Raw genomic sequence first — 15,601 nt, 5'->3', positions numbered from 1 at the left:
TAGCAGCCCTTGAAACCTTGCACTTCCAATTTTAATTGGGAAGCAGGATGAGCGGTGGATGTGGAATTTGCACGCAGGTGGTTGGAAGCTCCAAAAGGGTAAAAACAATGACTGCAGATGCTGGAAACCAGAGTCTAGATTAGAGTGGTGCTGGAAAAGCACAGCAGGTCAGGCAGCATCGTCCTATCTTCCTGATGAAGGGCTTTTGCCAAAAACATCGATTTTCCTGCTCCTCGGATGCTGCCTGACCTGCTGTGCTTTTCCAGCACCACTCTAATCTAGCCTCAAAAACCAGAAACATTGATTGTGTGCCATGGAGATTGGTATAGGCAAAAGTGAGGACTGCAGATGCTGGAAACCAGAGTTTAGATAAGAGTGGTGCTGGAAAAGCACAGCAGGTCAGGCAGCATCCGAGGAGCAGGAAAATCAACGTTTCGGGCAAAAGCCCTTCATCAGGAATGGAGGCAGGGAGACTCCAGGGTGGAGAGATAAATGTGGGGGGGGGGCTGGTCGGGGGATGTGGGGCTGGTGAGAAGGTAGCAAAGAGTACAATAGGTGAATGGGGGTGGGGATGGAGGTGATAAGTCAGAGGAGAGGGTGGAGCAGATAGGTGGGAAGGGAGATTGGCAGGTAGGTCAGGTCATGAGGGCAGTGCTGAGCTGGAAGGTTGGAACTGGGGTAAGGTGGGGGGAGGGGAAATGACGAAACTGGTGGAGTCCACATTGATGCCCTGAGGTGTTCTGAGGTGGAAGATGAGGCGTTCTTCCTCCAGGCGTTGTGTGGTGAGAGAGCGACGGTGGAGGAGGCCCAGGACCTGCCAGGCATTCTAAGCAAACAAATACTGAATCAGCACTACAGAGTGTCAAACTCTCAGGGACCTGGGGGAGGGAGGATGGGGGTGGGGGTGGAGGAGGGGGGAACATGCAGGTGGTGTTCTCATGCATTGCCCTTGTCCTTTATGACTTTGGTGACTGACCTTCATGATAATGACCGTAGGTTTGGAAGGTGCTATCTGAGGAATCTTGGTGAATTTCTGCCACGGACTTGTAGCTGGTACACTCCAAATTTGTGTCTATGATCTTCCAAAGTCTTGAAAATTGTTCAAGTCTCTCTGTTCTTTAGGAAATTTTATAGAGAAACTATGGAAGTCCAAACCAGTTTGCCTAACATATGGCTGTTGTCAAAAAATTACCAGTGTCAATAATGAAGGAGGAAGTGAAAATTTTCAGCTGATCAGAAAGTGCAGTGTGGATTTTTAAAAGATTGGTTATGCTTGATGAATCTGAAGTTATTAAAAAAGTGACTAATGTAGTAAACAGAGGAATGTCTTTTGGACTTCCAGAAGACATTCAGTGGAATCCTTGACAAGAGACTGTTAGTTAAAGTTGAAGTTCTGGAATTCAGCGATTGACCTAGTTAGGAGATTGAGCATAATGAGACCGAGGATAGAGATAAAGGGCAGATTCTCTAATTGGCTGCATGAAACCTGTGGTATCTCATGTAGATCTGTGTTGACACCTCCACGGTTCATTGTTTATTAATGATCTAGAATGACAGATTACAGGTATATGTCTTCAAGTTTGTCAAATTGTAAGTGCTGTTGTAAGATGGAAACAAACATTTTGAGAAAAACTTACAGATTAACAAAATGTGTTTTGTTTAAAATGGATTTTAGTACAGGCAAATATGAAGTTATCTACCTTTGGAGGAATATGGTTGCTATCTGCAGCTGTTATGACATGACAAATGCTGGGAAAGGAACTTGCAAATGTTTGATTTGATTTGATTTATTATTGTCACATGTACTGAGATACAGTGAAAAGTATTGTTTTGCATGCCAACCAGAGAAATTACACCTTACATAAGTATAATAGAACAGAAAGGAGAATCTAGTGTTACAGCTACAGAGAAGGTGCAGAGAAAAATTAGCTTTAATATATGACAAGCCCATTCAAAAGTCTGATAACAGCATGGAAGAAGCTCTTCCTACAACTGAAGATCCAACTAAATCCTCAGACACAGATGTTGTTAGAAAGCCTGTACAGCAATGACATTTGTTTTGTAGCAAAATTGTAGTGTGCAGGATGGTACAGTACCTTCCCAGCATAGTGATGTATTATAAATCCTTGGTTCCAGCTATTAAAATGTTCATGACCTCCTACGGCAGCCTGGAGTTTTTGTAATAGAGTTGAATCGGCTCCTTCCCCTGTGGCATGCATAGTGGCACAGACGTCATCGAGAACACTCATAATTCCCGGTGGATTCTGAGAACATGTAATACACAAGAACAGACTCTTTTTTTTTGTGCACATGGAGTGCTGTCAAGGATTGCTTGCTCTGGAAACATTATCTAAAGTAACATAACATAGAGCTTTATTATGAGGATGCATCAGAACCCCAACGTGTTTATAAGATTTCTTTTAACCTTGAATTACAGAATATTTGTTTTTAAAAAGAGGATTCATACAGTAAAACTATAGATTTTAATTCAGTGATTGGCTGACAAAGTCTTTGTGAAGCCCATGGCATGCTGCACATAGAGTAATAGAGATGTACAGCACGGAAACAAACCCTTCGGTTCAACTTGTCCATAGAACATGGAACAATACAGGCCCTTCAGCCCATGATGTTGAGCCGAGCATTTATCTTAATCTAAGATCAACCTACCCTACACAGCCCTCAATTTACTACCATCCATGTGCTTGTCCAGCAGTTGCTTAAATGTGCCTAATGACTCCGACTCTACAACCGCCGCTGGCAGCTCATTCCACATTCCCACCACTCCCATGAAGAACCTACCCCTGACATCCCCCCTATGCCTTCCTCTAATCACCTTAAAATTGTGACCCCTCGTGACAGCCATTTCTGCCCTGGGGAAAAGTCTCTGGCTATCTATTCTATCTATGCCTCTCATTACCTTATACACCTCTATCAAGTCACCTCTCTTCCTGCTTCTCTCCAGTGTGAAAAATCCTAGCTCACTCAACCTATCTTCATAAGACATGCCCTCAAATCCAGGCAGCATCCTGGTAGCTCTCTTTGGCACCCTCTCTAAAGCATTTACATCCTTCTTATAATGAGGCGACCAGAACTGGACACAATATTCCAAGTGTGGTCCAACCAGGGTTTTATAGAGCTGCAGCAAATCCTTGCAGCTCTTAAACTCAATCCCCCTGTTAATGAAAACCAAAGTACCATATGCCTTCTTAATAACCCTATCAACTTGGGTGGCAACTTTGAGGGATCTATGTACAGTACCCTAAGATCCCACTGTTCCTCTACACTGACAAGAATCCTGCCTTTAATCCTGTATTCAGTATTCAAATGCAACCTTCCTAAATGAATCACTTTTCATTTGTCCAGGTTGAACTCCATCTGCCACTTTTCAGCCCAGCTCTGCATCTTGTCAATGTCTTGTTGTTGCCTGCAACAGCTCTCGACACTATCTACAATATCACTGACCTTTGTGTCAATGGCAAACGTACTAACCCAGTAGAAAGCCACCTCTTGTAGGTATATCTGTTTTACCCTCCATGAATATAGAATCCCTATAATCTGGAAGCAGACCACTAGGTCCACACCAACCCTCTGAAGATCAGACCAACTCCCTCACACATCCTATAACCCTGCATTTCCCATAACTAATCCACCAAGACTGGACACTGGGCAATTTAGCATGGCCAATCCATGTAACTTGCACATCTTTAGACTGTAGGAGGACTCCTGGAGAAAACTCATGCAGACACAGGGAGAACATGCAAACTCCACACAGGCAGTTGTTGAGGCTGGAACTGAACCTGGGACCTCAGTGCTGTGAGGCAGCAATGCTAACCACTGAGCCACTGTGCCACCCAGGGCACTCATCATTCCAGGTAGGTATAAGAAAAGGGTTAAAAGTCAGTTTCAACTTGATGGAAGTTGACCAATGGGACTGACTGCTGTTGTGAGTACCACTCTGGGTTTGAGTGTTAATGTGATGTGAAGCTATATCCCCTCAATACCTCTGCATTGCAGGTAAAGGAAGACTTTTCTCAATTTAATGCTACAAACCAGTTTTAAAAAGTAATTGGGAAAGGAACTTCAATCACTTAGAAAACCAAAAATATCAATAAATTACGTTTCAGCAGCAGCATTAACACCAGCAGAAACATCCAGACCAACAGCTGCAACGTTCAACTATCTGCTCTTCATGAACAATTCCGACACTGACCTGTATATCTATTTATTTTTAATTTCATCCTTGTGGACTCCTTATTTCTAATCTGTATATACGTGTTGTGTTACTATTTCTTCTCATGTTTAGTGATTAATAAACTCACCGTTTGCTAATTCAAGAAGGCCACGTAAAATTGCTTTTAAAGCATTATAATAATTTGTGCCTGGGTGAAAGGCATTCACGAAGAAAGAGATCCTATTTAAATTAGCCTTATCAACTGAGGGGATGGCCGAGTAAAGAAGAGGAGCCAGTTTCTCCCTTTTGGATATCCTGTCTGGAACGATAATGGATTGGAGAACCTCACCCCAGGTCTGGATGTAACAGCTTTAACAATAATGGATATAGAACAGTGATACAGTCCAAAGTGAATTACATAAATTCAAACATTGATATCATAAACCACATCAATCCCAAGATTGGACAATAGCTTTATAATCCCTTAATTGTGTCCTTTTTGTTTTGAAAATGTGCACTGACAAATACAGCATCTTGCCTGTTGAAAGCTCAACATCAAACAGCACTGCAAGTTTAATTCAGAAACAATGGCTCCTGAACTTCACAGGGTGTGATATCATTGGTTATGGCAGAATCTGTTACTGTTATCACTACCTCAGCTTTTGAATGAGGCTGGAAATTGGGCACTTCAAGAATACCTTCTCTCCAGCTCACAAAGAACATTTGCTTTTTGAAGAAAATCCAAGTCAACCTTTAACCTTCATGCTTAAAACTTCTTAAAAACAGTGAAGTCTAAGTGATTTGGACTTAAATTCAACAGAAAAGAAATTTGGGAGCAACTGCCTGATTCATGCCCACTTTACGCAATGCCCAAAACAAATTTTGACCCCAAACTGTCTTATAATTTCTTTATCAGCAATTTACTCTTCTCCATTAAAACTACATATCAATTGCCTGTCTTTTATTGATAAGTATGTATGAAATGTGAAATTATTAATAATACATCTGATTTATGAATTGCATTATAATTCTGCAGGATAATCTTAAGAGTTTTCAAATAAAATGAGTAAAAATTCTATTTAACTAGTCTGGTCTAATCTTGCACGAGAACAGTGATATTCCTGACCAAATGTTTAACGTACATAATTGGCAGTAAATTTTTGCTTATCAGTTATGAGTCAAAAAGTGTGGTGCTGGAAAAGTACAGCTGGTCAGGCAGAAACTGAGGAGCAGAAACTCTTCTTCAGGAATGATCTTCCTGATGAAGAGCTTACGCTCGAAACACCGACTCTCCTGCTCCTTGGATTCTGCCTGACTGGCTGTGCTTTTCCAGCTGCACACTTCTAGACTCTGATCTCCAGCATCTGCAGTCCACACTGTCTCCTTATAAGTTATGAGGCAGCCGTTCAATTCTACAGTTCTGAAAATGTCAAATTATGATAGACCCAATAAATGGCAGACATTTTGATAAGTTCCTTATTAAAATTGATGGGAAAAATCACTTACAAGTTTGTTTTCTATCAGATCACAGACAATTTTGTTATTGAAATATTGAATGGGTGTCCATTTAATCCCCTCCTGTACGTACTCTTCCTGTTGCAGGGAAAGACAAAGCATGTTGTGAACAGTGCTATTCATTGGAGCAGGTTTATGTCTCAATACAAGTTATAAAATCCCTTTCCACAATGTACAGTTAATCTTTTCAATTTTAAACCGTATCCTTATTATACATGAATAACAATACACTAAGGTCTGGTTGGGATAATAACCTAAATTCTAGAGATATGCATCCAGTTTAGATTTGCCATAATATTTGCATGAGTGTGTCATGGTTTTTGCAAGAGGGTACTATGGCAACTTCCTGGCACCCTCTTGCAAGGTTTACATCCATCTCCCCTAGGACTTACACAACAACATGCATTTATTGTACTTTAATATAGCAAAAATATGTCAAAATAATATTGAAATCTTATTAACCCGTCATAGTTTAGCAACGGCAAAAATCACAAGCTCCAGATTACAGTTGTAAAGATGTTAATTGAAAACAAATTGATATAGAAATGGTCAACACAATTCTTGATAAACTGTAGCAGAATATGGACAATGTTCTCTGCCCTCTCATAAGAGCAACAAACAGGCCTCAATTTTCTGATAAGAACACAGTGTATAAACGATTTTGTAATATTTTGCACCTGCACTGGAAGTTTGATCTTTGCAAAGTTATCTATCAGAATTATGCATAGTCCAAACTTCAGATTTGTATGACTTTAAATATTTTGACTGAATCTTTTGCAAATTGGACTTCCTAGCACTTTGCCATATGGAACTGTGTTCACAGAATTTTGGATTAACATAATGAACCAGGAGTATAAAGGCCTGGCCGCATTGAGAGTGGGAGGATGGTTTGCTGACACATTCTGCCTTGGGGTCATTTTATAAAGTGAATGGCTAGAGATTGGGGGAGAGGAGAGGAGGGGTAGGAGTTGATGGTTACCTACCTGCAAGTGGTGCAATAAGGCATTGGAAGTCTGATAAAGGACAACTGGGAAATACCAACAGGGAATTTCTCAGTTAACAATGGGGGCACACCAGCAGTGGAAAATCATGGCCAATGAATTGAAGTACTTCCCAGCGGCAGACTAAGGGCTAGTGCTCCAAATAGCCTTTTAATATCTCTCTCATCACCCACCCCCACCCCTCAGTTATCCCAAACCTCTTGGCACTTTTATGGGATGAGGTGCCCCATGGAGGGACTCCTCCAACATAGTGGTCCCACTATTCAAGTGCATATAAGTTCACCTTTGTTGAAAGCTCTTCAGAGTATACTTGAAGCTTGAGGTGCTCGCTCTCTGTTACTTACATTAGCAGCTTTCACCTCTGACAGCAGCACTGCTGATTTCTTAGTGCTGGAATTGGCTGAACTGATCAGTGAGAATAATTAATTGACTAGCCAGTCAGACAAAAATGACTTTAGGCATCAGGTCTGGAATTGGTTGTGATGTTTAGGTCCAAAACAAAAAATCCTGTCCTCTCTGCCACTGAGATTTGTTCAGCTTCAGTTTCTGATGCTTGGATACCAGAACATTCCTGTGTCAGCTGTCCTGCTGGGTCATCCCTGTTTGGGGCCCCTTTTCTTCTTTGAAAGCATACAAAATAGATACATTCTGTTTGGGAAGCTTATCGACACCACTAATGGTGTTGAGGGACGAAATAGAGTAAATAGTGAAATAGTTCATAGGGAACCATGTGCCAATAGAAAAGAAACACATATAACAAAGAGGTAGTAAATGTGCTAAGTGAATTACCATTCATGAAGAGTTAATCCTTAATGGATACCCGTTAATGATCAGGATGAGCATCAAAGACAGATATTGGAAAATAAAGGGGCAGGACATTCACCATCTTATTTTAATGTCTTTGTAGAGCTCCTTCCATTCAGGCAGCTTCCCCTTTCCTCCTCCTCTCTCTCCATTTCATTCACTCCCCATGAAAATGTGTGAAATGGCTGACACAATTAGAAAATACAGTCTTTTCAGTCTGAGGAAGCCATTCCCCAGTTTAATTCTAACTAGTGTTGTTTCTTATATTAAATGCAGGAACGTACCTGTTCAGCTTTGAGAGTTAACTCAATGAAAATCTGCTGAAGCTTCTCATTTACAAAATTAATGCAGAACTGTTCAAATCCATTTTTCTGTGAATCAGAAGGAAAAATAACATTCAAATGTTAGAATGATCTTGATTTTGAGTCAAATAGACACAAGTTGTGGTTATTATGAAACCTGCTGGAAATGTTGGGTGTAGTCTACTGGCTGGATAGCCAGCCAAAGCCCCATGTTGCCAATGAAGTGGCCAGCAACGGGCCTTCCCTGGGACCAAGAACTCCAGCGATGGAAATTCCACCAAGCCCCGGAGCTGCTGAACAATCAGAGACTGGCTGGTCCTCATTTCTATCAGCAACATTGGGATGCAGGGGTCATGGCTGGTAATGCCCTACAGGAAGATCAGCATCATCAAGAAACACTAAGCTGTGCACGAATGAGGGTGGGATATGGATTGTGGGGATGGGGAGTGGGAGGGGTGGGGGGGCATCACTGGGTTGGAGGTTGGGGAGGATGGATTGGTGGTTGAAGAAAGAGTAGAAGAGTGGCATGACTCCCCTCTTCTGATTGTTGATTCTGACGATGAGAGAATGTCCATTGGAAGCTTGCAAGCAGCTTCTCACATGGTAACTATGGGAGTATCAGGCAAATTGTTATTTACAGTGGCTGTCATGTGCAATGTCATGTCATAGAGGAAAATGCATGAAATCCATGAAGGCTACATGTCATCATCTTGTTTGTCTGACCTCAAAGAAGTTGTTTGCAATTTAAAGGAAAAATCATTCTTAATGTTTGAGAATCTTCTAGTCATAGTCATTGAACCCTTGCAATGTAGAAACAGGCCCTTCGGCCCAACAAGTCCACACCGACTCTCTGAACATAATGAGCAATTTAGCATGGCCAATTTACATAATCTGCACATTTTTGGATTGTGGGAGGAAATTAGTGCACCTGGAAGAAACCCATGCAGACACTGAGAGAATGTGCAAACTCCACACAGACGGTCACCTGAGGCTGGGATCGAATCCAGGTCCCTGGCGCTGTAAGGCAGCAGTGATAACTACCACTGAGCCACCATGCCATGTTCAACAATTTCTGTTCACCATTACATTTTCAAATACTAAGGCTCATAAATCTGATAATTTATAGTCCTTGTATTGTAAATATATTTTTGCCTTCCCAATTGAGAGTTGACACACTGAGCACGTTCCATTTCTTCAATCAGTAATTTTCTGTGATTGCAATTTATTGTTAGACTTCAACAATTTGCAGATGTCAATAAAATATGCAGAGATAGCTTCATAGAATAGCAGACAGTTTGCACACAATGTCACTAAAACTTCTACATTAGAAGAAGGTATTAGAAAAGCTTGAACTGCAACATGGATCACTGCTGATGGGACAAACCATCCTAAATCCAGCCATGTGAGGCTGTGGCAATTTTATCTTCCTGGCAATATCTACACAAGGCCCATCAGTACAAAATGACAGCTGGCACCTGGTTGATGAGTGGAAGAGGAATATTAGATGGTGGGGACACACCACTGGAGACTGAAGGAGCAAATACCATCATTCAGTAAGGGACTGGAAGCAGTTTCAGGAGAGCCTCGTCGTTTGAAGAAGAGTGTTGTCCTATCATTGGATTAATTTTTGAGATCTAATTGTTCCTGTGAATTTGGCCTGATTGTTAAGGTACTGCTGAGCACACCTCTGATTGTAGTATCAGTCAGATTTGATGATGTAATTGGAGGTCAATCACTACATTGAAGGAAGGGTCTCTACTTACTTCCTATGAGTGCCTTGTGACTTTCTTGCCTGCTTAGAAGAGCCAGATAAAGTAAAAAGATCCAGAAATCCTCTAGGACCTCAGCATTTAAGTCCCATGAGTGATTTTAACTGTTCATCCCCTCGATTTCTCCTGAGAATATAGGATTAAAATTGTCTCTCCAATGTAAACCACAATGCTGCTGACACACTGCAAAGTATCAATCCAACCTTCTACATTTGCTTAAAATTAATGATGGATTTTTGCAATGAGTGGTTGTTGCTGCTTTGCAGGAATATGTATTTAACATAAATTTTTAGAGCAAAATAAACTTGAATTCTGACTTGTTGTAAAGGACAGAAATTACTTGTGGAATTTATTTCACACCTGAAAATATTGCGTTCTGAAATTAAACACAGCTCCTGAGTTTAAATTTTTTATACATTACCTGAAAGATTTCAAAGCCATAAATATCCAGCACTCCTATACTGTATTCTTCATATGGTTTCTGCATAGCCTTGTTAACGGCCTAAATAGAAGGAATGAAATGGATGTGCAATTAATAAAAATGTTTAAAGACCATGAATGGTCAGCTAACCATTTGTTAGAACATAAAGAAACATCAATTATGTATTATGTTTTGGAAATCCTTTCATTTGCTATACCTTTTCTGACATTGCTGGAAAAGCGCAGCAGGTCAGACAGCATCCAAGGAACAGGAGAATCGATGATAGGTGATAGGCTGGAGTGGGGTGGGGGCGGAGAGGTCAGGAAGAAGATTGCAGGTTAGGAAGGCGGTGCTGAGTTCGAGGGATTTGACTGAGACAAGGTGGGGGGAGGGGAAATGAGGAAACTGGAGAAATCTGAGTTCATCCCTTGTGGTTGGAGGGTTCCCAGGCGGAAGATGAGGCGCTCCTCCTCCAACCATCATGTTGCCATGGTCTGGCGATGGAGAAGTTCAAGGACCTGCATGTCCTTGGTGGAGTCGGAGGGGGAGTTGAAGTGTTGAGCCACGGGGTGGTTGGGTTGGTTGGTCCAGGTGTCCCAGAGGTGTTCTCTGAAACATTCCACAAGTAGGCGGCCTGTCTCCCCAATATAGAGGAGACCACATCGGGTGCAGCGGATGCAATAGATGATGTGCGTGGAGGTGCAGGTGAATTTGTGGTGGATATGGAAGTGTCCCTTGGGGCCTTGGAGGGAAGTAAGGGGGGAGGTGTGGGCGCAAGTTTTGCATTTCTTATTCCCCTCCCCTCCCCTATCAGCGTTCCAAAAAGACCATTCCCTCCGTGACTCTCTTGTCAGGTCCACACCCCCCATCAACCCAATCTCCACTCCCGGCACCTTCCCCTGCAACTGCAAGAAATGCAGACGGTGGTGGTGGAGAGTTGCTTTTTGGACTGGAGGCCTGTGACCAGAGGTGTGCTGCAAGGATCAGTACTAGGTCCACTGCTTTATGTCATTTATATAAGTGATTTAGATGTGGACATAGGAGGTATGGTTAGTAAGTTTACAGATGACACCAAAACTGGTGGTATAGTGGACAACGAAGAGGGTTACCTCAGAGTACAATAGAACCTTGATCAGATGGGCCAATTGGCCAAGGAGTAGCAAATGGAGTTTAATTTAGATAAATGTGAGGTGCTGTGTTTTGGAAAGGCAAATCAGGGCAGGACTTATACACTTAATGCTAGGTTCCTGGAGGGTGTTGCAGAACAGAGAGACCTTGGGGTTCAGGCTCATAGTTCCTTGAAAGTGGAGTAGTAGGTAGATAGAATGGTGAAAAAGTTATTTTTTTGCTTAATTTTATTGGTCAGTGGATTGAATTTGGTAGTTGGGAGGTCATGTTGCGGCTGTACAGGACATTGGTTAGGCCACTTTTGGAATATTGTGTTCAATCTGGTATCCCTTCTTCCGGAAAGATGTAGTAAAATTTGAAAGGATTCGAAAAGAATAACAAGGATGTTGCCAGGCTTGGAGGGTTTGAGCTTTAGGGAGTGGCTGAATAGGCTGGGGCTGTTTTGCCTGGAGCACCGGAGGCTGAGGGGGTTCATAAAATCATGAGGGGCAAGGATAAGGTGAATAGCCAAAGTATTTTCCCCAGGGTAGGTGAGTCTGAAATTTGAGGCCTTAGGTTTAAGTGAGAGGGGAAAGATTTAAAAGGGCCCTAAGGGGCAACTTTTTCATGCAGAGGGTGGTGCGTGTTTGGAATGAACTGCCAGAGGAGATGGTAGAGGTAGATGGAATTACAAGACATAAAATGCATCTGGATGGATATATGAATAGGAAGAGTTTAGAGGGATATGGGCCAAATGCTGGCAAATGGGGGAGTAGATTAATGTAAAATATCTGGTTGACATGGATGAGTTCGACCAAACAGGTCTATGACTCTATGACTCTAATTACAAAGGGTAGTGTATACAGGTAAAGTGAGTAAGTAGAAAATCCAGTGCAACTTTGCTCTTTGTCTTTAGGGATTTAAAATTCAAAAATGAGAAAGTGATACTTATGCTACACAGAGCTTTGCCCACATCCCTTTTGGAAGACAGCATTCAGTTTGGATACTGATTCGCTTTGGAAGGGATACATGGGAATTTTCTGCATCTTATGGAGTTAAATTATGAGGGCTGGTTGCATTAATTTAGCTTGCGCAGAGTTATGGAAATTGTAGGGTGATGCAACCAAAACACTTAAAACAATTCAAAATGTGGCAGATAAAGAGAAACTATCTTCTATGATGGCGGAATCTAGAATAATGAGGAGCAATCGTAAAATGAGCACTCGACTACTTGGGAGCGCATTTTTACATAATTGATGGAAATTTTGAATGTGCCCCCTTTACAGGCTGTGACAGATTGAAATGTTCAACACTGAGATCGAAAGATATTCATTAGGGAAGGCTAGCAATGAACATGCAACGAAGGTGGACATGTGAATATGAGGTGCAGTGCTGCCATATAGGCCTGAAGGGGTTATTCCTTTTATTCATAAGTTTTCCAGTCTAGATATGATAAACTTGGTCAAATTTTCTCACATTCAAAATCATTTATAATTTGAGAAATACTTACGTCGACTAAATAATCGAATAACCGTGCATAGAGGGCTTTCGATAGTGCATCGCGGGTGTATCCAGCCTGCTCAACATTTAAAGTCATGTTGATGGATTCTGTCTTGCCTCCCCACTTACTGTCCATTTTTCTGCTCGTCACTTTCTCTCTCAACTTCACTTCATTGATTCCCAGCAGGAATGCAGGAAAAGCCAAGTCTTCATGAAAACAGAGAAAGAATATCAATTATTGATGGTGCGGCCCTTGTTTATGTATCAGCAAATATAAAACTCATTAATATTTTAAAAAGTACTGCAGTGTATTAAGAACGGGAATTACTTCCTGCTGAACAAGGCTTGGATAACGTTGCTAATTTATTGTTTAAGCTACAAGTTTAAGTTTACAAACCTACTCCATAAAATAGACACAAAAGATAGATGCACATAGATTCTGGTTAAGGAAAACACTTAAGAGTCAGAATGTTTCTTTATGCTACTGTTAAATAAATCTGATTACAGACCATTTCTCTTCCTTCCCCAATTCCCAACACCTGTCTCCAGCAATTATAGTCATAGAAATGTACTGCACGGAAATAGTCCCTTCAGTACAACTTGTCCATGCCAATCAGATATCCTACATTAATCTAGTCCCATTTGCCAGCATTTGGCCCACATCCCTCTAAACCCTTCCAATTCATAAATGCATCCAGATGCCTGTTAAATGTTGTAATTGTATCTGCCACCACCACCTCCTCTGACATTTCATTCCATACACACACCACTCTCTGTTTGAGAACGTTGACCCACAGGTCCCTTTCAAAACTTGCCCTTCTCATCTTAAACCTATGACCTTTAATTTAGGATTCCCCTACCCTGGGGAAAAGATCTTGACTATTCACCCTATCCATGCAATAACGATTATGCATTCATCATATTATCATCTGTGCCCTGCCTGAAAGCATCTCTTTGGCTCACAATACTCTTTTCACATCTCTCTATCCTGTGCCAGTTTGTTGATTTACCAATAATTTGCTTCAATTTTCAAGCCATCCAACAGTTATATTGTCTTCCTTCATCTTTCTCTTCTTCCTTGAAATCTCCCCTTTATAACTTACAAACCAATTTCCTTTCAAGCTGTGCCCCACCTGGACTGTCTGCCTTTCTCTAATTATGTTCAACTATTATCCTTGTTTGGTCAATCTCCACAACACATTGTTTGTTACTCTTTCTTAGCATTCTCCTCCAAACCATCATTTCATGTCTATTTATCAAGTTGTCTCCTTCTGTGAGATTCAAGTCTCACATTCATTCAAAACAGTACTCCAAACCAAATCCTTTACAAGTCACTTTTTGAGTGGTTTATTTGGCTTTCTAGTCAGTAGCTGCTTCTTCTGAGCAAAATCAGTTTTTCTCATTGCTATCCTCATTTTTACATTTTTGTTCCATGTATCTTCTATCTGCAGATATTATTCTTTCTAAATGATTCAATTGTTGCCTCTGCTCTAGTTCTTATCCCTTTGTGAAGATTTCTTGCTGATTTTGAGATATGCATCACTCTTGTTTTGCCCATGTTCACTTTCATTTTGTCAATGTTCAGTTTCATTCCAGAGTTCATACAGCCTTTCACTAATTAATCCACCAGTTCGTGTAAATCTTCTTTTGTGTTTGCAGTAAATGCTTTGTTATCTGCAAAAATCTAATTGATGTTATTATTTGCTGCACACCCTCAACAAACTTATAACCAGAATCTGTCTTCAAACACATCTTTGATCATTGATGCTTTAGACCTTCAAGAGGATTGGTTATAAACATGGCTCTTGCCGAATTCCTCTTCCAATTACACATGCTTCCTATTGGCTACTCTTGACAGTTGCTAATTGTCCCATGTACAGATTTCTTATGACATATCTATAACCCCAGTGCACTCCAATGTCTTTCAACACATTCATGAACTTAATCCAATCAATGATTGAATGTTTCTTCATAATCTGTGAAATGCATTATTCATTAGGCAGTGATAAACAGTAATTCCTCTAAAGGGTCATTTGGTAAAGTGATAATGACCAGTTAAAGTTCAATACAAATGAGGCAGACAATGCATCCAACTAGCATTCCTTTACACATGACTCTTCTTCACATTTCTTCTGAATTACTCTGAAGTTTCGTTGCTACCACTTCATAATTTTCAGCTACCAATCATCCTTTAAATCACGGTGAAGAGGAAGAAGATGCAGAAAGAGAAAAATCACCATTGTTTCTTGGACCATATGACCATAAAATACAGGAGAAGAATTAGGCTGTCCACTCCAGCGAGTCTGTTCTCGTAACCCTTGTACCCCTTATTCATCAAGAATCTATCTACCTCTATCTTGAAGACACTAAATGGCTTGGCCTTTTCACAGACTTCTGCAGTAATGAGGTCCACAGTTTCACCCTCCTCTGGCTGAAGAAATTCCTCCTCATCTCAGTTTTGAAGGGTTGTTCCTTCACTCTGATGCTGTGTCCTTGGGTTCTATTTTTTTCTACTTGTGGAAACAGCTTCTCCATATCCATTCTATCCAGGTGTCTTAGTATTCTGCAAATTTCAATGAGATCCACCCCCTCATCCTTCCAAACTTCATTGAGTACAGATCTGGAGTCCTCAGCTGTTTCTCATATAACAAGCCCTTCAGCCTGGAATCATTTTTTGTAAAGATCCTCTGGGCCCCCTCAAAGGCCAGCACATCTTTCCTTAGATACAGGACCCAAAACTGTTGCATGCATAACTCCACTAATCACTAACTGCCATCCTGAAAAACCTTATCCCCACTCTCTGCGTTCTGCCAGTCAAGTAGTCCCCTATCCTTGCCGGTACCTTTTCCCTAATACCTTGGTTTCCTACTTTATTTCACAGTCTCTTGTGTAACACTTCACCAAAGGTCTTCTGGAATTCCAAATAGATCGTATCCACTGGCTCTCCTTTGTCTAAATTGCTTATTGCCTCCACAAAGTATTCTAACAGATTTGTCAGTTATGACCTTTCT

General features: G+C 41.1%; 1 protein-coding gene across 1 annotated transcript in view; it reads right to left on the bottom strand.

Moving 5' to 3' along the window:
* Positions 1-15,601, bottom strand: part of myo1f (myosin IF) — a 145,012-nt gene that overhangs the window by 38,395 nt on the left and 91,016 nt on the right. The window contains exons 10-14 of the mRNA XM_087976073.1: positions 12,601-12,797; positions 9,984-10,064; positions 7,776-7,862; positions 5,678-5,764; positions 2,097-2,264 (exon numbers count right to left, since the gene is read on the bottom strand). Coding sequence (XP_087832199.1) covers positions 2,097-2,264; positions 5,678-5,764; positions 7,776-7,862; positions 9,984-10,064; positions 12,601-12,797 — 620 coding nt within the window. The remainder of the gene's footprint in view (positions 1-2,096; positions 2,265-5,677; positions 5,765-7,775; positions 7,863-9,983; positions 10,065-12,600; positions 12,798-15,601) is intronic.

The sequence above is a fragment of the Chiloscyllium plagiosum genome, unplaced genomic scaffold, assembly GCF_037043375.1.
Source record: "Chiloscyllium plagiosum isolate Xiang-an unplaced genomic scaffold, Cpla_swu_hap1 HiC_scaffold_28, whole genome shotgun sequence".
Classification (NCBI taxonomy): Eukaryota; Metazoa; Chordata; class Chondrichthyes; order Orectolobiformes; family Hemiscylliidae; genus Chiloscyllium; species Chiloscyllium plagiosum.
This window is presented reverse-complemented; position numbering and strand designations above follow the sequence as displayed.